The 26519-nt window shown below is 35.2% G+C and overlaps 1 protein-coding gene across 2 annotated transcripts in view; it reads right to left on the bottom strand.

The window, feature by feature from the left end:
- Window positions 1-10879: 10879 nt before the first annotated feature.
- The window catches only part of PLOD2 (procollagen-lysine,2-oxoglutarate 5-dioxygenase 2), a 97808-nt gene continuing 82168 nt past the window's right edge, over window positions 10880-26519 (bottom strand). Inside the window, exons 14-20 of one of the 2 annotated variants that reach the window (XM_019716707.3) lie at window positions 25926-25988; window positions 24833-24946; window positions 22152-22217; window positions 20958-21062; window positions 19124-19270; window positions 18889-19014; window positions 10880-12306 (exon numbers count right to left, since the gene is read on the bottom strand). In XM_019716707.3, the coding sequence (XP_019572266.3) occupies window positions 12151-12306; window positions 18889-19014; window positions 19124-19270; window positions 20958-21062; window positions 22152-22217; window positions 24833-24946; window positions 25926-25988 (777 nt within the window). In that variant the 3' untranslated portion in view covers window positions 10880-12150. The remainder of the gene's footprint in view (window positions 12307-18888; window positions 19015-19123; window positions 19271-20957; window positions 21063-22151; window positions 22218-24832; window positions 24947-25925; window positions 25989-26519) is intronic. The other variant, XM_019716706.3, reaches the window with a different exon arrangement.

Raw genomic sequence — 26519 nt, 5'->3', positions numbered from 1 at the left:
CTAGTTGGCCGTCAGCTGTAACCAGTGAGCCATTGGCCACTAATATAACTGCTGTGGCTACGCTAGCAGAAAATGCAGGCTAGCAAGAAGACGGTGGCTGAGCTAGCAAGGGGGATTGCAGTTAGCAAGTGAGGTTCGTTTGCAGAGAGAAGTGGACGGCAGGTTGCGGAAAGTGTGGCTCCTGCTTCCTGTGTCTCCAACCCAGCCGCCAGCGAGACTAGTGTGGTATGACTCCCCTGCCTATGGCTCCGTGGGTGTTCCTTTTTGGCCTCACTATGTCCTGCATTCTTATGTGGGGAGCGGGACCAGAGACCCTGCATGACACCTGAAATTATTATTTTGGAGACCAGACTTAGAAAAACTACAACCCATTTGCATTGCTAAAACACAGAAAAGGCATTCAATTTAGACTGTGTTCCTCCAAAAAGCAGAACTAGAAGCAACGGGAAGAAGTTAGGAGGGCAACTGTTATCAATCAGCTGGATGTAAGGAGAAGCATTCTGATAATAAGAGCTTTCCAACCACAGACGAGCCATCTGCAAAATGCCCAAGCAGAGGCCAAATCATCGGTCATGGACATGGGAGGAGCTTGGACTGTAAGAGCTTTTCTTTTTTATTGGACAAACGATAGGAGAGAACATCTTGAAACTTCATGAAATTTCAAAACTGTGTCCCAGTGTTTGGGGAGCTAAAGCAGAAGAAACACCTGATGGGAAATTCAGGCTGTTGGCTGGAGCCAAGGCCAGCTATAATCCTGTGTCTTCTTTGTGTGATCACACTGAGTCTAACACGACCACTGTGGCTCTGGTCAGTCTCTGCATGTAGTATACACCCAGAAGAACTTAGTTTTGTCTTTCAATATAAAAATGTTACTTGATTTCACTTAGATTGCCATTATTGATCAGACTTTTTTTTTTTTTTTTTCATTTAACGTGGTTCCATGAATTATTCTGAAAATTCTCATGTAGTAAACTAAATATAGAAGTATGGTGGTGATAAAAAAATAATCACTTATCTTTGTTAAAGAAAAAAAATTATGCAATGGCACTTGTTAAAGCACGGTAAGGCAGACTATTCGGGACCATTGCAATAGGTATAGGGACCACTGCAATGGGGTTTTGCAGTGTGGGGACAGAGTGGGCTCAACTTGGAATATAGCATGGGCCAGTGGGAATGTATAGCCAAGCAGCAGGGTGGGGGTGGGGGTATGAAAAATTACTAAGAGAAAACATTTGGAGAAAGGGGAGATTCTAGTTAAACAGACCTAAGAGGATTCTTGCTGAAGGTAGGCCAGGGTGCTCAGACATCACCTGGGGAATAGTGGGGTATGATGACCACCACCAGATATCAAGGGTGTTCCTGTTAAACTGCCCACAGATGGGTCTAGAAGGTGCTTCGGGAACCTGACTAAAGTTTGGCCAAGCAAACAATCTTTGTCACCTTCCGGGGTTGAGCTAAGTCATATCTTCCCAGCTTTGCTGCATATTAGAAGCATTTAGGGAGCTTTTAAAGATAACTCATGGCCTGGCTTCACTCCCAGAAAATGGAATTTAATAGGTGTATTTGGCGGGGGGAGGGGAGGGAGGGCACACCATTAAATGCTTTCTTAAATTCCCAGGTGATTCTAAAAGGAGGCCCAGGCTGAGAACAACTGAAGTACTTAATGTGCAAGGAAAGAACTCTCTAAAATTTCAGGATTCTACACTTATTTTAACTCCAAATACGTACATTATTTGTTAAAAATTAAAAAAAAAAAATACATTAAGAAAATTGTAGCCATAATCAGCACTCTGATTAAAAAGTTCTACACAGAGTATGGTAGGCCATTCCAATTTGGGTTGGACTTTCTAAAGCGTTTTGTAAATTACTAAGATGCAGTTGTTGAAGGCTTGCTCATCATTTTGGGTGACATGAGTCAGGAGGAGAATGACAAAATTGAGAGAGAGTTACCTTTCACAAAGATTGCAACAAGCTAAACCTATAATTTAAAACTAATTTACTAGCATTCTATACATGGCTCAGTGAAAACAAGAAGGTACTATAAAGTGAAATCAACAACTTCCAATGTGAAGGAAAACCAAATTTTACCTGATTGTAAATTGTCAGCAGTATAATACCATTGTCCACTCTCCACCAAAAGCAATTTGATATTAACTTGTATTAACAAAAACCCAAAATATGAGTACCCTTTACTTGGTTTCTATGCCATTTAAACTTACCTAGCATATTGAATTTCGATCTGACTGCCACCACGGACATAATGACACATGTCCACTGACATACTGACAAATCATACCGAGTGTAAAGGAGAGTGCCCGAAGTGATATTAACACTTTGTGAAATCAGCAAGTTATGCTCAGCACAGCGGAGCCTCCAAATGTGGTTGTACAAGGACTAGTGAAGAATCTGATATTTTAAGTGTGGAAAAGATAATAGGGTGGGGCATGGGGGGTAGGGGGCATGGTTATGATTACTGCTGTTAAGTATTTGAAAGATAAGCCCATATTAAAAGACATTACTTTATTATATTATTCCAAAATGTACAAATATAAACTTTAAGTGGAAATTACAAAAGACAGATTTTGGCACAGTTCAGAAAAAGCTTTGTAGTCTCTGGGTCAAGATTCAGTGAATCACCAACCACTGGATTGTAATGAAGGATGATGTCATCATGTCTAGAATTTCAGGTACAATGGTGAGCATGTAATAGACACCTAATAAGCATTCACTAATGAAGTTTGCAGGTACAATCGGAATCATCAACCAGGGAAGCTTGAAAGGGATTTGTTCAGGGTGGAGTAGGACAGAGATTGGATTACCCAGCTTTTAAAACCACTTCCAATTCTGAGATTCTATTGTTAAATGATACAAATTAAATCATCAAACTCTACAATAAGTCTAGGTTTTTATTACTTTAAAATCAATACATACCTAAATCTACCCTTCCAAATTAAATATGTATTTCTTTGTCACACATGTGATTGTTGTATTAGATAAAAATAGCTATCATGCAAACTTTGAAACCTCAGTGGCTTAACATTGAAGCTTTATTTCTTTCCCACACACATCTGTTGTGGGCCTGGCTCCTCTTAATGGAAACTCCCTGCATATAGGGACGTAGGACCAAAGTATTTTAATATGCATATTTCAATAGTTGCTACAATGGGCTCTCAAATGCATGGCCTTATGTCTTAAATGCTTGAATGATCCACATCACTTCTCTTAGGCCACAGGAAAAAAGTAGTCACATAACCACACCTAACGAGGACTGGGTGGGAAATCTGGGAAGCACATGGGTATTCAGGGAAAAGTACACACAACTGTCACAAAAGTTAACCATCATTGAAGATTTAGATTCTGGGCTACAAGCATTGGAGAGCGGATACCAATTAATCATGTCACCCAAACAAGAACATATTCTGTACTTCTTGTTCTGTCCTTAGTTTAGACCTTAAAAAAATAGTATAATATTGGACTAAATATTTGCAAGAAATTCTGTTGAAGGATAAAACTGTTTGAAAAACAGTGCACACAACATGGTTTCCAAAAATAATAGAATAATCTTAAATCTTAACGCTAAGACAAAAGTCCCAAATTAGTAGATGTAACCGCTCTAATCAATGGCAAGTTAAATGTGGATTTATGTCCATTTTTCACATTCTTATTTTGAAAAATAATTATACTGATTATAACTTCTGAATCTCATTGCTCTCTCCCGATTCTTTATTACTTTACACACTTGAATTCACTCTTTGTTACCTTTTAAATATCTCAGATCTGTCAAATCCTTTACCAATTTTAAACAGTTAATAATATCTGTAAATTTACATTAAAATTCTGCTTCTCAAGTCTGTGTTATTGAAACTCTTACAGGCAGACAAGAAGTTTCTAAGTTGTTATTTTTTTTCCTGACATCACTTATTACAGCTCTCCTAAACAATTCATTTTTTGAACAGAGTCATATAGGTCTATACTTTTGAAATTATAAGTAATTTCACCATTTATCACATTTCTAGGACCATACTAAATAGATGTCCAAAAGGTGTTTGGTTAAATTCAACAAGCCACACCCAATGAGTGGGCAATCTGTAGAAATGGTGATGACAGTTCCAGTGAAAATACAGATCAAGGCCACACTCTCTTTGGCCCTTGAAAAGCCACTGTTTTCACATGTTTATATTTTAGAACTATTTTTTAGTTTAAGGTGGGATGATAAAATACAGACTTTTTAGTCAGTATATTGACATGCTTAAAGCATTTTACTAAAAACTGTTTTAAAATGTGCAAAACCAAATTCATTCAATTCAAAACACTTATTGAAAGTCTAATAAACATAAGCAGGTTACTTACAAACTGACCACTCCTTGTCTCAGCCCTTCAGCCCAGAATGCTGAGTATAACAGTTTCTTTTTATAATAACTTAGTACATTACTCTAGAAAACACACGGCCACCTACATATCCCTTTATTCAGGAATAAACTGCACAATCTTTTGCAAGTCTTCACCTCACACGTTGATTTATTTTTATTTTTTGTCTGTTAAATTCAAAAGTCCTATTCCCTACAGGGATCATTTTAATTCAGATACAACAAAATATCAGATATAAAACCAACTCCCAGTTACTCATTCACACATGAGTGCCTACTATGTGCCAGGCTGTGCATGCTAGGTTCTAAAACTGAAAAGACTGAATAAGCACAGCCCCTTCCCTCAAGGAGCTTATGGTCTTATTGAGGGAAATGAAAGATAAATAAACAATCCAGTAAGCTAAATGCTCAGAAAAGCAGGCTTGATTAGATAGGCAGTTTAAACAACCATCCCTGTTTCAGTTCTCTGTTGCAAGGTAACAAACTACTCAGAACTTAGTGACTTAACACAATGTTGTCTCTTATAGCTCTGTGGGTTGACTGGGCTCAGCTGGGTGGTTCTCCCTTGCGGACTCACATGTGGTTGCTGGCAGAAGTCAACTATGGGGACAATAGTCATCTGGAGAGTCCATGGGCTCAATGTCCAAATAATTCAGTCACATGGTGCCAAATGATACAGGAGCTCAAATTCAGCTGTTAGTCAGAGCGCTTGTACATGGCATGGCCTCATCATGTGGCACGGGCTTTCCACAGAACGGCACCCGGATTTTTACAGTGCGCTAACAATGAACGTTCTAATAGATCAAAGCCACAAGGTCTCTCATGACCCAATTTGGAAACTGCAGAGTCACTTATACTGCAAACTGTTGGTTAAAGAAGGCCCATGAGGATTCAACATGGGAGGGAACTATACAAATGTTTGAGTCCTGGGAGGCATGGTTCATTGAGGAGAACTGACTATCTTTGGAGACTTGCTATCACAGGTGTCAAATCATTTAGGTGTCAATAATACAAACTTTTTTTAAATTTTCTCTCCTCTTAGCTCAGAGATGATCAATAGGGAAGCTGTCTTGGGACAATATGAAAATCAATTACGTCACTCTAGAGTTCGATGAGAAACAGCTGAATTCATTCAAGTAGCAAGGGTGCAAGGTGACCAAAGGTGAAAAAGGTCAGGAAGGTGCATTGTCAATATGCGAGAGCTGGCATAAATTAGAACTACCTTAGGACACCTCCCTTCAGCAACTTCAGCAGGAGTGAATTTTGTTATTCTTCAAAAAGCCATACAGAGATTATTAATTTCATGGTTTGTTTAAATCACTCATTTTTTTCTACCACGGGAATGCCGACCTCATTGCTGTACTTACTAGCTCTGTGCGAATTATGAAGGAAAAAATTATTGTGATTTACCTTTCCCTGCCACAAAGAAATGTTTTAAAATGTTATTTGTTTTTACAATTGCATTCTCTGGTACTGTTCTAATACAAGTTATCCTGTCTATTCAAAACCAATTACTATATCAGTTGGAATTAAGTCTGAACACTTCTACAATAATTTTATTAGTCCAGGCCCATATTCCCTAGTGAACACGAACTAGAAGTTTATGAGGTATATAAAGAACAGTAGACAAATTACTTCATCAGTATTAATTGGAAATATGTATGCTAGCTATCCCTTATTGCAGAAAAAGACGTCCCAATTCCGCCTTTCAAAATATTCTATTATACTGTAAAAATAAAAAAGGAATTCTTGAAAAAAAATCATCCAATCTGATCATTTTTATTTATATTAGCCTTTAAGAAAACTTTTGAGAGCATAACTATTTTTTAAAAATTTAAAGCTCTTGCTTTTTGCTTAAAATTTAAACTCTCTTAGTTGTCTACATTAACCACAAGGTGGGGCTGTGATGTCACAGTTTGGCAAGATTTATAATACATAAACTATGTAAATACAGATGAAAATAATTTAATAAAACAAAGTAACATCATTTTCCGAATACACACTTTTTTTTCAATTAATCAATTATCTAACCATTAATGCTCAGAAGAAGAAAAGTATGTTTTAATTTGTCTATTTTTCACTTGGAAGTTATTGAGCTTTGTCAAATGTAAAATTCTCCTGAGTAGACCATGTGATTTCCTTAAGGATACGTTCTACCATTTCATAATACATTCCTAAAGGAAAATTTACTGAAATTAAGTCCATGTCAAGAAAAATATCCTTTAAAATTCTTTTGTAATTAAGCACAGACAGAGAAGTTCATTACTCATTACAAATCTACATGAAATTTTTGTCTCCTTCTCCATCCCTCAAATTTATTTTTTAATCTAATATCTCCTTTGGGGTGAGGATGATTATTTAGTGCGTACATGATCTTTTCCATTTCATTTATTAAAACTATCCTTTAAGTTGATTATTTGTGTTTTATATTAAATAGGCAAAAATCCTGTCTAACTTTCAAAAGAACATATTCAGATTTCTTAGTCAATTTTTCAGTAAAGACAAAATAACATATCAAAATAATCATTGTTACTTGATTTATCAAAACAAAACACCACCACCTCAAAAATCAGCAAAGAACCTACTTTGCCAAAGGAATGTTTTCTAATCTATTTTGATAGATTTAAAATATAATTTAAAGTTAATCTTTAAAATATAAAAACACTCAGGAAGATTTAAGATTTATAAAGTCCACAAATCCCTAGGATGCATATTCACCTTTCCAATTTTTCTAATTCCTTTTATTAGAATAATTTAGCTACATAGTACTACGCGTTTTTAAAGCACATCTACATGCAGTTTTCTATCCTTTTCATTATTTTTTAGTGTATTTCTCTTCAAATTTAATCTAAAATTCATTGCTTTCATTAAAGAGCTTTATACATTGCCCCTTTTTTTAATCCCCAATGTTTTTTTCTTAACAAAGAGTTATTCTAAAAGAAGTCTGTTACTCTAAATAAGTGTTGCTATTCTAAAAGACAAGTAAACAGCCTTGTTTGACAAAGGCTACTTTCATAAAGTCTCAAGACTTTATTTTTCCAAAATAGTCAACATCTAGTCAAAGAGAGGTATTCACTGAGACTGTCTCAACTGTGACTAAAAACTTCATTTGGTTTTCCTGCACCTTGAAGAGAGCTGTTAAATAGAACACTCCATATTCCAAATGAATGTCAGGTCCCCAAAATATAATACAAGATGGGCTTTAGGGCTTAGCAAGCAGCAAGATTAAGAGGTACAGACGAAAAAACAGGAGTGAAGAAATATATGAAGAGAGTCTGTCATTAGGATGCGTTCCTCAGTTCTATACAGAGGTATTTAATCTCTTAGGTAAATTACCAATACAGGCAAATTACTAGTGTTTTTCAAAAATGAAGCAGAATGGAGAAAATTAATATACCAGACTACTACTAAAGTGTCCATATTAGGAAAATATTCATGTTGATTTCTATGCACATTAAGAATTAGAAAAAAATGCCACCATGATGAACATTTAAACCCTTTGGTTATGGATGTATACACACATGCACATGCAGGCACACACACACAGGCAAACATAAGTGGTTACTATTGACGTTGATATCCTTTATTTAAGCAAATTAAATTAGTGATGGAAAGTCTCCCTTTTCTACTGTTTTTAAGTTAAACAATATGCAAATTATTTCCATAGAAAAAGATTTTGGTTCCTCAAAAAATTAAAAATAGCAACGATATTATCTAGCAATTCCACTTCTGGGTATATATCTGAAGGAAAGAAAACCACTATCTCAAAAAGCTATCTGCACCTCTATGTTCATTACAGCATTATTTACAATAACCAAATGGAGACAACCTATGCGTCTGAAGGATGAATGGATAAAGAAGTTATTATATGTATATATAATGGAACATTATTCAACCATAGAAAAGAAGGAAATACTGCCATTTGTGACAACATGGATGAGCCTTGGGGGAGTTACATACACTAAATGAAGTAAGTCAGAGAAAGACAAATACTGTATGATCTCACGTATATTTAGAATCTAAAAATAACGAATTCACAGAAACAGAACAGATTGGTGGTTGCAAGAGCTGAGTATGTTTCAAGCTGCCTGTTTTCCATCTTTCAGATTTTCTGATCTATTTGTGGGAATTTCTCACACTTTCCCTTATAATTACGAATTGTTGTTTTAAAAGGTACATATCTAATTTCATGAAATCTGGGAGGAAAGGGAAAATAAAAAATGTGCTCCATTAACTGCCTTGATCCAATTTCTGGAAACATGTCATGAGATTAAAATAGTTACTATAGGTCACTACCCATGTATACCACAACTGAACACTTAGGATCTGTAGATGTCTTTCCGCTGAAGTGTACCACAAGCTGGCTTTGCACTGGTAGAACTCCAGAGTTTGTTCTGATTGTTTGGCATCCAAGGCATACCAGTTGAAAAGACGGGGATTGTAACGGTGGCACTGTATCTTCTATTTTGAGATTTGAACCTTTGTTATAATTCGATTTAACAAGTGTAATTTAGCTTGGGACTTTTCGAAAATTTTTTCTGTTCTTTGCTTCCTTCTGCTCCTGCCAAACCTTAATGATTCTGTTTACTATCTATTTACTATGCATACCAGTTTCAATAGTTCTGTTTACTTTGGCCCAGTGCTTGCCCGAAGGGCATCTGTGTGGGATCCACTCCTGGCTCCAACTTAAATGTATATAACATATGCAAAGGTCACAATAACCAGTTGAACTGCACCTTCCCCAACTCCATCAGACAAAACCAAACTCAACAGAAAATTCCACTATATGCTGAAGCAATTTACATCCTGGTTAGAAAATATATAACTTGCGATGGAACAAAGACTCAAAACAAAGATTAGGGGCAGTAATCTCCAGCAGACTGTGCCCAGCTGACTGTCCTCTTACTTTAATGAATCTTCCTTTACCTTATGACCCAGAAATTCCACTCGTAGGCATCTATCCAGAGAAATACAAAACACTAATTCAAAACATTTATACCCCTATGTTTATTGGAGCACTATTCACAATAGCTAAGACATGGGGAAAAAACGAAATACCCATAGGTAGATGACTGGATCAAGAAACTGTGGTAATTTATACAATGGAGTACTACTTCGCCATAAGGAAGAATGAAATCTTACCATTTGCAACGATATGGATAGACCTAGAGAACATTTTGCTAAGTGAAATCAGTCAGATGGAAAAAGACAAATACCATATAATCTCACCTATATGTGGAATCTAAAGAATAGAATAAATGAACAAACTAATCAGAAACAAATCAGGGTTGCTAGATGAGAGGGGGGTGGGGATGAGGGAGAAAGTAAGGGGATTAGAAATCACCATCAGTAACCACAAAATTGCCACCAGGATATGAAAGACAGTTTAGGGAATATAATCAATAATGTTGTAAAGATTTTGTAGGGAATTTGATGGACATTGTCTTATTAGGAAGACCACTTCAGGGATGCTGTAGATGCCTGACCACTGCACTATACACCTGAAGCTGAATAATAATGAATGTCAATTATATATATATATATATATATATATATATATATATATATGCACACACACGTGTTTATATATATATATATACACGTGTGTATATATACATATATGTGTGTGTATATATACATATGTATGTATCTATATGTATATATACATATAGATATATACATATATATATATATAGTCACAGGATGTGGAGTACGGCATAAGGAATAGAGTCATAGAGTCAGTGGAACTGTAACAGCCATATACGATGTCAGAGGGATAGTGGATTGGGGGAGGGGAGGTTATCAATTTATGAGGGGTATAAATGTCTATTACATTGTTTTGTACACCTGAAACCAATAATCAATCAATCAATCAATCAATCAATCAATCAATCAATCTTCCTTCTGCATTTCTACCTGCCTCATGAATGCTTTCACAACCCGCAAGCAAGCAGCCACAATACTATTTTGTTACATATTTGGAATACCATCCCTGAGGTACAGTAATATAAATCACAAATCATTACTAAAATGTCTCCTCAACCAAGCGGACAGATATTAGGGATTTACTCTGGGCATTAAGTGCCACCAAAGAAGAGAAGAAAAGTAAGACCAACTTCCTAAGTCCATCTCCCAGTAATTATAACACATTGTTCATCACCACATCCTCAGTGCCTGGAACAGTTCCCGGCCTACAATAGGAACCTGGAAAACACCACTGTACAAATAAATATATGTTGAATATAATAATACAAAAATGAATAAAATAATAAATATATATGTGTATCTATTTTCTAACTTGTAAAAGAAGTTAGATCAAATCCTTAGTCACGTTGAGATTAAAAATGTTACAATTCAATTTATAATTCAAGAGTTTTCATTAAATTATGATATCAGTAAATATATCAAGCAAAATTTAAAAATCATAGGTTATTATATCCTGATATTTCAGGTTTCTCCATCATAATATTCTTCTAAAGGCAATTCACCAATAATAAAGAAAACAACAGAACTTGTTTTACATTATTTTATTTTTCATAATTTTCTAACACATGGTGTTAGAAAACTGAATTTTGGCACCATGACTTAGAAATTTTTTCAAGTTTAACCTTTAAATTAAAAACAGTAGCTACAATAAGGATACTTAAACCTCACTCAGAGAAATGGTGAAAAATCAAGTCATAAAATTTTTTGTTAGGAAATTATTTTAAAGTTGAATAAAGGGAAGGTAATAAGAAGAGTAAGAATGATAAAATGGAGACTATACCGGGAAGATAAAAAAGTGAAAAACCCTCCCAAAAAGAGAATAAAGAGGTAAACACAGGGCAAAAGGGAAGAAGAAAGGCTCACCAACTTTATTTTCCTGGTATAAAATTCAAGTACTTAAAATTTTTTTTAAAAAATCATAAAATGCTACTACTAATCTCAAAGAAAAACATTTCCTCATTATTTCCTAGAATGAAAGAAAAACAACAACCTTTTGGACTTAAGGACACTTGGTGATTTAAGTCAACAAGAAATGGGAAGGTGTGAAGGTTTTCTAAATCTAATATCTACTTGCTATAATCTACCTTGGAAAATTTATGTGAAGGAACAAAGCACTTGACTTCTAATATAAATGTAAAAAACATTTTGTCTATCAATCTGAAAAAAAAAATGTTTTCAACTGGACATACACTCATATTTTGTACTAAGATTCTTAAGGAAAAACATTGTGTAATATTATTCTTTAGATTCCATCAGGAACTACTGTAAAAGATACCTGCATAGGTAGTCAAAAAAAGTGCACAATTAGTTGCACACAATTCAGTTAGAATTCCAGTTTTCCAACATTTCAAAAATTGCCAATTTTCATTTATATCCATTTTATCTACATGTTGATAAATAAGTCTTCCCAGGTTTTCGTTAAATAAGAAAATATTATTAGTCTCATTGGTCACTTGTACATTTGTACCTGAATATTTTATGAACTGAAACACAAATTCAGAAAATTGTCATTATTCTCAGAGACAATAAGGTATAGAAATAAATACTCGCTTTTACTCTTTTTTTTCTTTCTTTTCTTCTTCAATCTGTGTTTTAAGGCTCAGAGCAGACATTAGGAACTATCAAACAATTTTTTATGAAGTTTTTCATCTGTTTGGCCCGAAGTGAAGTTGTTCTGTTGAAGTTATTTAAATATTCCTCTCATCTTCTCAAGCACAACTTCGAAGACATGTTCATACCAGTCAGTCATTCAAAAAAAAAACACAAAAAACCGTCAATTCAATGAAAAGTAAATAACTTAGGGATCTATAAATGACACCGCAATGTATCTTGTTCCATTTTTAACAGGAAGTCCTTCATGCAAATGCGTGAGTCTTCCTGGATGCATGAAGCTCCAGCCTTTCCTTGGTGATTCAATAGAGCAATTGTACCTTAGAAATTTGCAGCCACCTCCCTAAAAGAGATGGAACAAATAAATGTATCAGGCCACTATGTTTAATATATATCAGTGGCAAAATTCAAAGTATGCCATATAAGCAGAATCTTAAAAAAAAAACAAAAAAAACAAAAAACAACAACAAAATACAAAGAGTAAAGGTCTTTTTGTAATGACATATTTCTTTTGAAAATGTAAAAACTAGGGTGTGACATCATCAAAATGGCGGCGTGAAATGAGCCTCTGTAAAGCTCCCCTGGAATTTACAACTAATCGAACAACCATAACTCCACAAAGGACTCCCTGCACAGCAGACAGCTAAGACGAAGAGGCCCACTACTGAATTCACCTAAAGGTGGGTGAATAATGCGAGCAGGGAGGAAGGAAGGGAGAAGTACGGAGACGGAGCCGCGCGGGCGCAGGACTCAGACCCAGCTCAGTGCTCCGAGCTCCCTGCTTCCCGGAACTACCGCAGCTGCGGAAGAGGGAAGAACTCGGACTGCTAGGGCTCCGCTTCCCACAGGGCTGAGGGGGCAGCATATAATACGGCTGAACCCAACGTTCATGGCAGAGACCTCGGAGAAAAGACTGAGGGAAGAAGGCTGAAAATGCTGGTTTAAGCCCTCACTGCCAAGCAGAGAACGGAAGCTTTAGGCACTGAGAGTAGCCACCCCCTCCCTACCCTCCCAGAGCTCGACCCGCCTGCACCTGCCCGGTGCTAGAAGCGAAACAGTAGCAGTGTCAGATCAAAAGAACAGAATATTTGCTGTTCTGAGAAATGTGGATCGCAGACACAGATTCGCAGCCCAACTAGTTCTGGCAAAGGGGAGGGAGCTGTGGAAGCAGGACCCGCTGTGGTGGTGGTCGCTGCCATTGCTCTGGGCCACCACTCACAACTCACTCCGCCCCTGGCCCCACCTATCTGGGTGGATCCCTGCAGGAGTAAACAGAACTCCTGAAACATACGGGCAATGAATCTGGTGCAGGAAGAGCTTTGGAACTTCAAAAGCTTTCCACATACCCACACGGATACTGCGCCCTCTGACCCAGGCGAACTGGGTCACAGGAATCCCCCCATTGTGTGAGAAACTGGAATACTGCACAGAAAACATAACACTACAGTGTGAGAGAGAAAAAAAGGCTGCAGTCGGAGAAAAAAATAAAACAATCTACCAACAAGCAATGGAAAACAAAAGAAAGACCCCTTCCTATCAACCTGTTGCAGAAGCCACTCCTGCAGATGTCTAGGAAGAGAAATAATAAATCAGTAATTGCCATGAATAACCAAGGCAAGAAGACAGCTCAGAAAGAAAGGGAAAAGGCTCCAGAAAAGGAACTTAAAGATATGGAAACATGTGACTTAAATGACAGAGAATTCAAGATTGCAGTTCTGAAAAAACTCAACGAGATGCAAGAAAACACAGAAAGGCAGTTTAATGAACTCAGAAACACAGTCAAAGAACAACATGAGCATTTTACGAAAGAGATTGAAATTTTAAAAAAGAACCAAATAGAATTTCCGGAGATTAAGAACTCAATAGAAGAAATTAAGAAGGAAATAACCAGTTTAAGTAGTAGAGTTGACTAGATGGAGGAAAAAATCAGTGACATCGAAGATAGAAACTTGGAAATTACACGGATGGAAGAAGAAAAAGACTTGAGACTTAAAAGAAATGAAAGAACTCTACAAGAACTTACTGATTCCATCAGAAAGAGCAATATAAGAATAATGGGCATACCAGAAGGAGAAGAAAGAGAGAAGGGAACAGAGAATATAGTCAAACAAATTGTTGATGAGACCTTCCCAAACCTGTGGACAGAACTGGACCCTGAATCCAAGAAGCAACTAGAACACCTAATTACCTCAATGCCAACAGGCCTTCTCCAAGGCACATTGTATTGAAGCTGTCTAAAATCAACGACAAAGAAAGAATCCTCAAGGCAGCCAGGGAAAAGAAGACGGTAACCTACAAAGGAAAGCCCATTAGATTATCATCAGATTTTTCAGCAGAAACTCTACAAGCCAGGAGGGAGTGGAAACAAATATTCAAACTATTGAAAGAGAGGAATTATGAGCCAAGAATAATATATCCAGCAAAGATATCCTTTAGATACGAAGGAGGAATAAAGACCTTTCCAGACATACAGAAGCTGAGGGAATTTTCTAATACATGACATGCACTACAAGAAATACTAAAGGAGGCTATTCGACCACCATCAACAGGGACAATTGGTGGCAACCAAAACATAAAAAGGGGGAGAGTGAAGTCCTGAACCGGAATATGGGAATGGAGAAAGTAAGCGTGCAGAAGAAAATGGAATACTCTAAATAGCAAACTTTCTTTTACATAAACTTAAGGGTAACCACTCAAAAAAAATCCAGAACTGAAATATATACTGTAATAAATCAAGAAACAGAGGGAAACATCATAGAATACCATCACACAGAAATGATAAAAAACAACAAAAAGGCAAAGAAACCATGGAGACATAGCTTTACCAGAAAACTAAAGATAGAATGACAGGAAATCCTCACATATCAATAATCACCCTAAATGTAAATGGACTGAACTCACCAATAAAAAGGCACAGAGTAGCAGATTGGATCAAAAAACTAAACCCAACCATATGCTGTCTCCAAGAGACACATCTCAGCTACAAGGACAAGAATGGACTCAAAGTGAAAGGGTGGAAAGTCACACTCCAAGCAAATGGTACCCAGAAAAAATCAGGTGTAGCCATAATGATATGAGATGAAACAGACTTCAGGGTGAAAAAGATAACAAGAGTAAGAGATGGACATTTCATAATGGTAAAGGGGACTATACAACAAGAAGACATAACAGTCATCAATATTTATGTCCCCAATCAGGGAGCACCGAAATATACCAAGCAACTACTAACAAAACTAAAGGGAGAAATTGACCAAAACACAATTATACTAGGGGACTTAAATACATCATTGACAGCTATGGATAGATCATCCAAACAGAAAAAAAAATAACGAAATAGCAGCCCTAAATGACACATTAGATGAAATGGACATAATTGACATATGTAGAGCACTTCATCCCAAAACATCAGACTATACATTCTTTTCTAGTGTACATTGAACATTCTCAAGGATAAACCATATATTGGGACATAAAATCAGCCTCAGCAAATTTAAGAAGATTGAAATCATACCAAGCATATTCTCTGATCACAAGGCTTTGAAATTGGACATCAACTGCAAAAAGAAAGCAGGAAAAAAACACAAATACATGGAGATTAAGCAACATACTTTTAAAGAACTTTTGGGTCAAAGAGGAAATTAGAGGAAAGATCCAAATATACATAGAAACAAAGGACAATGAAAATGCCTCCTAAGAGGGAAATTTATCTCATTACAGGCCTATCTCAAGAAACAAGAAAACTCCCAAATAAATAACCTCATGTTACACCTTAAAGAACTAGAAAAAGAAGAACAAGTGAAACCCAAGGTCAGCAGAAGAAAGGAAATAATAAAAATCAGAGAAGAACTAAATGAAATAGAGAACAAAAAGACAATAGAAAAAATTAATGTGACAAAGAGCTTGTTCTTTGAAAAGATTAACAAAATTGACAAATCCTTGGCTGGACTCACTAAGATAAAAACAGAGAGGACACTAATTAACAAAATCATAAATGAAAAAGGGGAAGTTATCACGGACGCCACAGAAATACAAAGGATCATCCAAGAATACTATGAAGGACTATATGCCACCAAATTCAATAACCTAGAAGAAATGGACAAGTTCTTAGAAACATATAGCCTTCCAAGGCTGAACCATGAAGACCTGGAAAATCTACACAGACCAATCACCAGTAACGAAATTGAATCAGTCAATTCAAAACCTTCCCAAAACCAAAGTCCGGGACCAGATGGCTTCACTAGTGAATTCTACCAAACCTTTAAAGAGAATCTAATACCAATCCTGCTCAAACTCTTCCAGATAATTGAAGCAGAGACAGTACTCCCTAACTCATTTTATGAGGCCAACATTACCCTGATATAAAAATCTGGTAAGGACAGCACAAACAAAGAGAACTACAGACCAATATCTCTGATGAATACAGATGCAAAAATCCTAAACAAAATTCTAGCAAATAAAATACAACAATGCACTAAAAAGATTATTCATCATGACCAAGTGGGGTTCATCCCCGTGGCACAAGGATGGTTCAACATCCGCAAATCCATCAATGTGATACATCACATAAACAAAATAAAGGACAAAAATCATATGATTATATCAATTGATGCAGAAAAAGCATTTGACAAGATACAACATCCATTTATGATTAAAACACTAAATAAAATAGGTATAGAAGGAAAATACCTTAACATAATAAATGCCACATATGACAAGCCCTCAGCTAATCTAATAATTAATGGTGAAAAACTGAAGCCCTTTGCTCTACATTCAGGAACACGACAGGGCTGTCCCCTATCACCTCTGCTTTTCAACATACTGTTGCAAGTCCTTGCCAGAGCAATCAGGCAAGAGAAAGAAATAAAATGCATCCAAATTGGGAATGAAGAAGTTAAATTATCACTCTTTGCAGATGACATGATGCTATATATAGAAAACCCTAAAGACTCCACCAAAAAGTAATTAGAAACCATCAACGAATACAGTCAAGTTACCGGCTACAAAATCAATGTATAAAAGTCCATTGCTTTCCTATATACTAACAATGAAATCTCAGAAAAAGAAATACAAAAAACAATTCCTTTTGCAATTACAGCAAAAAGAATAAAATATCTAGGAATGAACTTAACCAAGGATGTGAAGGACCTATATGCTGAAAACTATAAGACTTTTTTGAAAGAAATTGAAGAAGACACAAAGAAATGGAAAGACATTCCGTGCTCATGGATTGGAAGAATCAACATCGTTAAAATGGCCATATTACCCAAAGCAATATACAGATTTAATACAGCCTCATCAAAATCCCAATGGCATACTTTAAAGAAATAGAACAAAAAGTCATCAGATTTGTTTGGAATCACAAAACACACTGAATAGCCAAAGCAATCGAGAAAAAAGAACAATAATGGAGGTATCACACTTCCTGACTTTGGCTTGTACTACAGGGCTACAATAATCGAAACAGCATGGTATTGGCAGAAAAACAGACACATAGACCAATGGAATAGAATTGAGATCCCAGAAATAAAACCACATAAATATGGACAGATAATTTTTGAAAAAGAAGCTAAAAACATACAAGGGAGGAAAGACAGCCTCTTCAATAAATGGTGCTGGGAGAATTGGATAGTCACGTGCAAAAGAATGAAACTGGACTGCTATCTGTCACCATGTACCAAAATTAATTCAAAGTGGATCAAAGACTTAAGCATAAGACCTGACACAATAAACTGCATAGAAGAAAACATAAGTACTAAACTTATGGACCTTGGGTTCAAAGAGCATTTTATGAATTTGACTGCAAAGGCAAGGGAAGTAAAAGCTAAAATAAATGAATGGGACTATATGAAACTTAAAAGCTTCTGCACAGCAAAAGAAACCATTGACAAAATAAAGAGGCAACCAAGTGAATGGGAGATTTTTGCAAACAATGCCTCCAATAAGGGGCTAATATCCAAAAGATACAAGGAACTCATGCCACTCAACAACACAAAAGCAAACAACCCAATTGAAAAATGGGCAGAGGACCTGGAGAGACGTTTTTCCAAAGAGGACATACAAATGGCAAATAGATATATGAAAAAATGCTCAACATCACTAATCATCAGAGAAATGCAAATAAAAACCAAAATGAGATGTCACCTCACCATAGTCAGAATGGCTATCATCAACAACACAAATAGTAACAAGTGTTGGAGAGGCTGTGGAGAAAAAGGAACCCTCATACACTGTTGGTGGGAATGCAGACTGGTGCAGCTGTTATGGAAGGCAGTGTGGAGGTTCCTCAAAAAATTACAAATAGAATTACCATATGACCCAGCAATCCCTCTCCTGGGTATCTACCCAAAAAATCTGAAAACATTTATACATAAAGACATGTGTGCTCCAATGTTCATTCCATCTTTGTTTACGGGATCCAAGACATGGAAACAACCAAAATGTCCTTCGATAGATGAATGGATAAAGAAATTGTAGTATATATACACAATGGAATACTATTCTGCGGTAAGAAAAGATGATATAGGAACATTTGTGACAACATGGATGGATCTTGAGAGTATGATGCTAAATGAAATAAGTCAGACAGAAAAAGCAAAGAACCATACGATTTCACTGATATGTGGTATATAAACCAAAAACAACAAAAGAATAAGACAAACAAATGAGAAACAAAAACTCATAGACACAAATAGTTTAGTGGTTACCAGAGTGTAAGGGGGGTGGGGTGGGAGATGAGGGTAAAGGGGGATCAAATATATGGTGAAGGAAGGAGAACTGACTCTGGTTGGTGAACACACAATGGGATTTATAGATGATGTAATACAGAATTGTACACACGAAATCTATGTAATTTCACTAACAATTGTCACCCCAATAAATTAAAAAAAATAATAATAAAACAGTAAAAAATAAAACCCGTAATTACCTGGAAATCCTCCCCCACATTATTGAGCGCAATGTTGATGGTAAAGGTAGAAGCATCATGATGAGGGCGAAGGGAGCGCTGTCGATCAGGGGAGTATTTTACCACAAAATTCAATAGTGCAAACCCCTAGAAAAGCAAAGTAGACCAATGGATTTTCTTATCAATAAAAACATAAAATAGCTTATTTGCATAAAAACCAGTTGGCAGTATGCAGGAGGAACAGGAGGATAACTACCTTTGTATAATAGCCTGCAAAGACTTTTAGTGTCACTGGTGCAATGAACTCCCGGATAAAATGAAGCCATACATTCTCCAGGTCAATTTGCTTCATGTGGATATCATCAGTTGGGACATTTTCATAACCACCAGATATTCGGCTATCCTAGAAACATCATTAATGACATCATAAGGTGTTGTCCACATGCAATTCACATTTATGCTATCTTGGAATTTTTTTTAACCACAAGATGATAGAAAAAACAAATGAACTGTTGTTTAATAATGGTGTACCATCTGCTTTAATTGCAAAACTATCAAAATAAGTGAGGTGACATGGCTTTGCAAATGTGTCAATAACGAAGCAAAGTGCTGCAGAGTCGTAGACTGCTTTCCTACTGATTTAATGTTAACCTAAAAAACAAAAGGCCAAAGGATTAATAAGAGGCAACAAGTGTTTATTTGAGAGCCAGAAGAATCGCTATTCAGAAAGCACTGACTCAGCTGAAAAATCAAACAGTGTTCAGATTAGGAGACACAAGTGAGGGTATTTATGAGAAAGGGAAGGGGAACAATGACATCAATAGAAGGAAGGCATTTCTACAGGTGCAGAAAAGCTAACAGTGATGCCCATTCTAAACGATGTTTTTAATTTTCATTCTAGGTAGTCGTAACATCTGCTGTCTTTGTTATCTTTGCACACAGTTTGGGATACAATGCTGCCGTTAGGCCCAGTCCAAAGGTTACCTTGCCGTGTTTTAAAATTCCAGTGATTTGAGGAGTATGATGTTCAAGGCAGTTCCTTTGGGATGGCAGTTCCAACTCCATTTTAAATGACTCCATTTATACTATTTTTTACAAATGTATATGTGAGGTCTGACTATAAAATAAGTAAAATTGATTTCCAAAGCCGCCTAAAAACCGAGTTTTTTTTACAGTGACACTTCAGACAGTCCTAGCTGTTGGTGAGCACAGATTCCGCTTATCTGCCCTTTGGATTACCTGCCACTGAAACAAGCTTTCCCAGCTCCGGTCTTCACTTCTACTTTGTGGCACCTGAAGGGCCTTCCTTCCATGGCAGCTTTTCATTACCCTGCCTGCAACCTGCTGACTTCAAGTTCTCCATCATACTTTGGACTTCTGTCTCCCTGATCAGCTAACTAGCTGGGGTATGTAATTAAGCAGATGCAGTAATATTCCAGAGGATTCCACTTACATTTTTTGGTATTGTTAAGGAGCTGGCATCTGTAGGTTCTCAGAGGAAAAGAAACACATTGAACCAAGGACAGTGAGACTTCCTATCACGTCTTTGACACTGAACGTAGATGCAAAATGGAATTACACTAACGGCATTAAAACATATTCCTTCTTCCTATATTTATGTAAAAAAAATTGCTTTGACATTCAACCAGATAAACTTCGTCTTAGTATTTTCATTATAGCTCACTGTAAAAATGCAGACAATAAAAAGTGGCCCTGAAGGAGAGCAACATCACACAATAACGACATGTGTGTGTATGCGTGTGTGTGTGTGTGTGTGTGTGTGTGTGTGTGTGTTACCTTACCATTTCTGGCTTGTGGACACCGACCCTTAGGGACCACCCAGCGGTAATGACATGCATAAATGAGAAGCTATGGCTCAAACAAATTAAATGTTAAACACTAATTAGTTAGTGGCAGAATTAGAGTAAAAACAGGGTTCTCCCTACGGCCTTGAATGGCTACCCATTCATTTAGGTCTAGGATTCAGAGACATGACAGAAAGAACAACTCCACTCGGAATTCTCTAAATATCTACCCCTCCTCCTGCCCCACATATACATGTTAGTTTTCTGTGTGAAATTACAACTTACATGATGTTTCCCTCCAGACCACTGGCCATAATGCTCCATTTCTTCCACCAATTCATCACAGGCTTTTTCAGAAAATATGGGGAACCAGAAGACATCGGGACAAGGCTATAAAACATGGCATCACCATGAAGAGAATAACATGTTATGACTTATAATTAATAGCTAGCGCTTCAAAAGTAATAGGACAGAATATTCAATTTTCATCTCACTTAGATGTCCTTTTTAAGAAGTTCATCTAACATTATTGACATTACTATTACAAACAGTACTAGTTAACAGTACTAGTTTTCTGTGGGATTTCAACATTTTCTAACAGTTTTATTTTTTTTTTACATTTTATCAGTGAAATCAAGATGAGTCTTCAAGTGGTCAGCCAAGCAGTCACTGTGATGTAGTTGTAATGCCACAGTGCACACTTGGTGACTTTCATCCTGTCCTCATCATGTGCGTGTGTGTATCTGTGTGTGCGTATGCATACACACATTTAGTTGGTATACTTTCTGAACAGACTGCTTTCTGATATGTCTTAAAATGATTTACACTGAGTTGCCATAGAATTGATGTTATTCTGTATATAGTCCTCTAGAACGTATAATATCTAGACCCTACCAAGTCTAAAACAAGTCTTTCAATATACACAAAATAAAAAACTTCAAAATGACTAGAAAACATTGTGGCGTAGTTTAATTGGAAGTCTTTTTTTTCTTTCTCCCAGTACACAAAATAACGGAGTATCTCAGAATCAAAGACGCCTGACATTTTCTGAAATAAGGTGTTAGCAATAGTTTGGAACACTAATCTAAAATAGAGTTTGTTTTTAAAAAGACCTCTCTGAGAAGAGATTCTTGGAGCCCAGTTTCCTTCAAAGGTAACCTTTCACTGAAAGAGACCTGCACCAGACATCTGCCAATGGTTCCTTATTTTTACTGGTTGAGAAAGCTCTGACATTTGGGAGCATTCTTTTAAAAAAATGTATGAGCTTAAAATTATTGTTAATCTCCATGTTCTACATTTTTACAACTGTATGACCTTTAAGGCTGTAAAACTGGTAATTAAGCCATATGAATTTGGCCTAAAGGATAAGTTCTCTACTTTTATAACATCCCCTGCTAAAGCAGTATTGCAGTGATAATATTCCTTTCTGGAAAATACAGCGAAAATGCTCTACATATCATAGTAATTATCAATACAAACCTGTTCAACTATATTTTCAGTGAAAATCTTTGAATAATCACGGTTTATATACTTTTCTTTCCAGTCCTACCAAAAAGAAAAAAATCAATTGCATAGATTAAAGCAAATGCTTCTTTACAAATACTTTACTTAAAAAATGAAAGTATATGCATTTTAGTAATTGCTCAAACAACTTATAAATGACTATGTGTCATGGACAAAATAGGAATTCTCAGAAACACAATTTATGCTTTTTAATCTTTGCCTCATTCTGTGTATGCTCATATCTTTCTGTGAAACATGACATTTTTATTTATTAAGTTTTACACTTCAGGATTTTAAAACTTGAGTAATCTTATAGTGATTAGATTTGTATGCTATATCCTGTGCATATACACAGGGGAAATACTGAACAATAACAAAATCTTATCGACAAATATTAGTAAATATTAATTAGCAAATTAAATCAGCTTGAGTCTCATACTAAAATCAATTACTCTAAAATAGTTTCAATTTTTAAAATGTATTTAAAATTTCTGCTTTCACTTCAATTTTTAATACTTATCAAAGAATGACCATAGAGTTACTAACACTTCATTTAGTTACTGAAATTAAGGTATAGGATTATATAGTAAAACAAAAATAGGTCCTCTTGATGCTAATTCATGAACCTGATCATCTCTTTGACCATTCTCTGACACACAAACCTCACACTAAGATACCTCAATTTTTGTCAACATCAGCTAAGGAATCCTTTTCCTGGGTCAAGTGTTTTCTTCAAAAAATCCAATATTTAGAGGATATATATTAGGTTGGTGCAAAAGTAATTGCAGTTTAAAAGGCTAAAAAAAAAAAATTGCAAAAATCGCAATTACTTTTGCACCAACCTAATGTTAAAATATGGAGTGGTTTAGTATCCAAAAAGATCTTAAATGTATTTAGACTTTAACAAAATTCTTAATTTTCTCTTTACCAAGTACAATTATAGGGAGCCAGCGGAGAAGAACTATGGTATGGACTCAAAATAATTCCAGTTAAAATATGTTCCAAAAAACATTTGTCTGAAATACATCTTTTGAGTCCAGATTTCAGAGGGGCCCATGATAACTTATAGGCCATTCTTGTTTTGCGTATCTCTGCTTATATGTAGCTCAGATATTTTTGATATGGAGAACCAAAGCTATCTTCAAATCTTTAATAAATTTTGCTTATACATAGTATATAATAATAAGCATCAAATTCCTATACTATCTCATTAGTCCCTCTAATATTGACTGGTTTTCTGAGTCCAAAATGTGAGGAAAATTAGAAGTAAATAATCATCCATAACTCCTCAGAATATCTTAAGTATTTTTTCCTATGTAGCATCATTGATTTTTTTGAAGTAAAAGAAAAAATTTCCTAAGATTTTACAGTAATTCATTAATATTAATTTTTCCTTTTTAGACCGTCTTTCAAATATTGAACAAATATTTGAAATATTTGTGACCTTACGAATTTCTTAAAAGTTCTGATAATGGGACAACCATTAAATATTCTGCTATGGGATATTCCTCATGAGGCTAATTTTCAAACAACAAAACAAAGCCATGGAAAGAAAGTTACAACTTACTTCTGATGTTTTTACTACATACTCTCCAAAGATTTCAATTCTTACACAAACATCTACAATTCAGCATATAATTTGGAATATTTTTTCAGGAAGCTAATTTTATGCAAGAAATCAAATAATTCTACCTTTCAAAATAACGAGAGATTCATTGCTAAAGTAAAATATGTATTCCACCCTCACCATTAAAAAAGGCTCTTTTCAGTTCTATTCCCTTGAAAGATAAAGACATGCAATTAAATGGAATGAAAGTACTTTTAAAATACAAAAATGTCAAAAGATATTCTGTTTAACAGAGTATTCAGAGACCATTAAATTTACTATTCCTGGATGTCAACTAATTCTACAAAATAAAAGAAAATTCTGATTAAGTGGATTAAGTCATTGTAATTTAAAACTTATACTCTTGGCAAGGGGAAAACCATAAGTAGTAGTATTACACAGATGATTATTCAAGAGAGTATTGTCCCTTAAATAAATGTGCCCACTTGATTAAGAGAACAAGCCCCAATAAGACAAAAAAGCAGTCAACTCCTGTATGATTAAAATCAGTAAGAAATGAAATAATTTTACACTTTTAAAGGAAATTGTTTCTTTAACTTAAGACATTCTGTACATGCTAAATCCACTTACTCTGCAATTCTGACTGGCTATTTTTAGTATACATTGACAAAATTGTTATAAAAAATAAACAAAATGATAAAATAAAAGGTATTTTCCCAAAGTAATTTCTTAAATATTCTTCCTGAAAATTAAAATGTAATATGGTCATATGTGAGTTACCAATAAACATGTTTTCTGAAATTGTGATTAAAAATTTGATGCTACTTTTGAATATATAAATAGAAATACTGGGGGAAATTCCCTTCCCCAAACCTAATATAATATCTTAATTTAAAAAAAAGTTATTGGTCAAGTTTAGATCTACTTTACAGGACATGAAATACAATTGTATCTTTTTAAAAGTGATGCAGTTTTTAAAAAAATGGTAAAGCCTCTTATTATATTTCCATATTATTAACCCAATTTATTTACATCCATTTGGAGTTATAGGAAAATAAGTTATAAATGAAGCTAAGTATGAAATACATACCACAGGATTTTCAAAAATCTGCCAGAGGTCATTGTTATAATGGGAAGTATTGTAATTAGCAGTTGATAATAGTCTTCCAAATTCATGTCTATTAGAAATGTACATAAATACGCCCTATATGCCAAAAAATAATAGCATTAACAATCTTGGGAGAAAGTAAAAGAAAATATATTTAACCAACGGAAAAATATATGAAATATTAATTTCAACTTTTATAGTTTCCTTATAAACAAACATTTTTATATTTCATATAAAACATGCATAACTGAAAATGAAAGAAATAAAATTTTGATTAATTATGAATTCAGACACCACACACAAAACTAATTGATAGCACTGACACTCAACTGAAGAAAGGAAGAGGAAGAATGGACTGTTTTTGTCCCTTTCTCATTGATCCTAGATGTAGACATCGAGAAAAAAATTCCTGTTTGAAAGCAGAAATATTTTTGAGACACCAAAGTGCAATGAATTGTACCTCTTTTGGCTTCTTTCCATTTCAAAAAAGACATCACATTTTTAAACAAGAATTCAAATGTCAATATTACTTTGTCAATCTATTTTATTCTTTTATTGCAGTAATGTTTAAAAACTAAACACAGAAATTACTCATGCTAAAGAATATCAGTCTCATATCCTTGTCCCAAACCAAATAAATGTGGCAAACACCTCTAAAGTAAGGTTGTTTCTTTTTGTACCTGTTTTAAGGGTAAAAGAGTTCGTTATTAATAATAATAAAAAATTAATGAAGAGTGCCCACATCTCAGTCTTACTAAGACGCACTTTATATTTACTCCTACCTCTTCTCTCCCTTAAAAAACAAAAAATAGTGAAAGGGATTTGGGTTTTACTTTCTCATCTGTCAACCATAAGTGTCAATCAGTCCAAAGAATAAGAGTTGAATATCACACAATGCCCACCCCCAATACACAAAACTTACAGGCACATATGCAGATTCAGAACCAATGAATACCAACAGTTTACCAAGCTAAATAGAAAGAAGACTCTTAAAGAAACTTTATTGCCAGGCAATATACCATATCAAGTACTAATTAAATAAACAAAAATAAATAAAAATAAATAAAAATAACACCTTTGGGGGGCTGAGCATTTGGAATGTTTCCGGAGTAGGGGAGTCTTTTTCCCTTTGTAAAGTCTAAAATGAAGAGAAGTATTGGGTAAGTTGACCTGCACACCCACTTTCTCAGGTATTCTTAGGTAAATAAAAATAGCAGCCCTTATGAAAAGCTGACATTCTGAAATATCCTTCATAAACAACATGCAGAACAAGCAAAGCTTATAGCGCAAACAAAGAAACAACTCCAGCCGTTTTTGTTTTTGTTTTTGTTTTCCGGTCAAACATAAACCCAAGCTCATTCCTTAGTAAAACTTTCATTAGACACAAAATTAAGACAAAGGAGGAAACGTGTAAGAGCGGCCATTCCAGGATGTGCTGTTGAGTCAAATTAGCCAAACGTGAGCACAAATTACACTTACAGGTACTGAGGGTATTCGATATAACAATGCACACAGGTTTGTAGGAAAAACAAACATATTCAAACAACACATGCCTTAATAAACGAATAAAAAAAAATACTTGCCAACTTTTCTGATTTTTCCCAAAATTACATTTGCTTACATAAAATAATCCAATCTTTTATAAAACAGAAACAACATATAAATATGT

Source organism: Rhinolophus sinicus, chromosome 17, assembly GCF_057876585.1.
Source record: "Rhinolophus sinicus isolate RSI-liver-muscle chromosome 17, RSI-T2T, whole genome shotgun sequence".
NCBI classification, from domain to species: Eukaryota; Metazoa; Chordata; class Mammalia; order Chiroptera; family Rhinolophidae; genus Rhinolophus; species Rhinolophus sinicus.
This window is presented reverse-complemented; position numbering and strand designations above follow the sequence as displayed.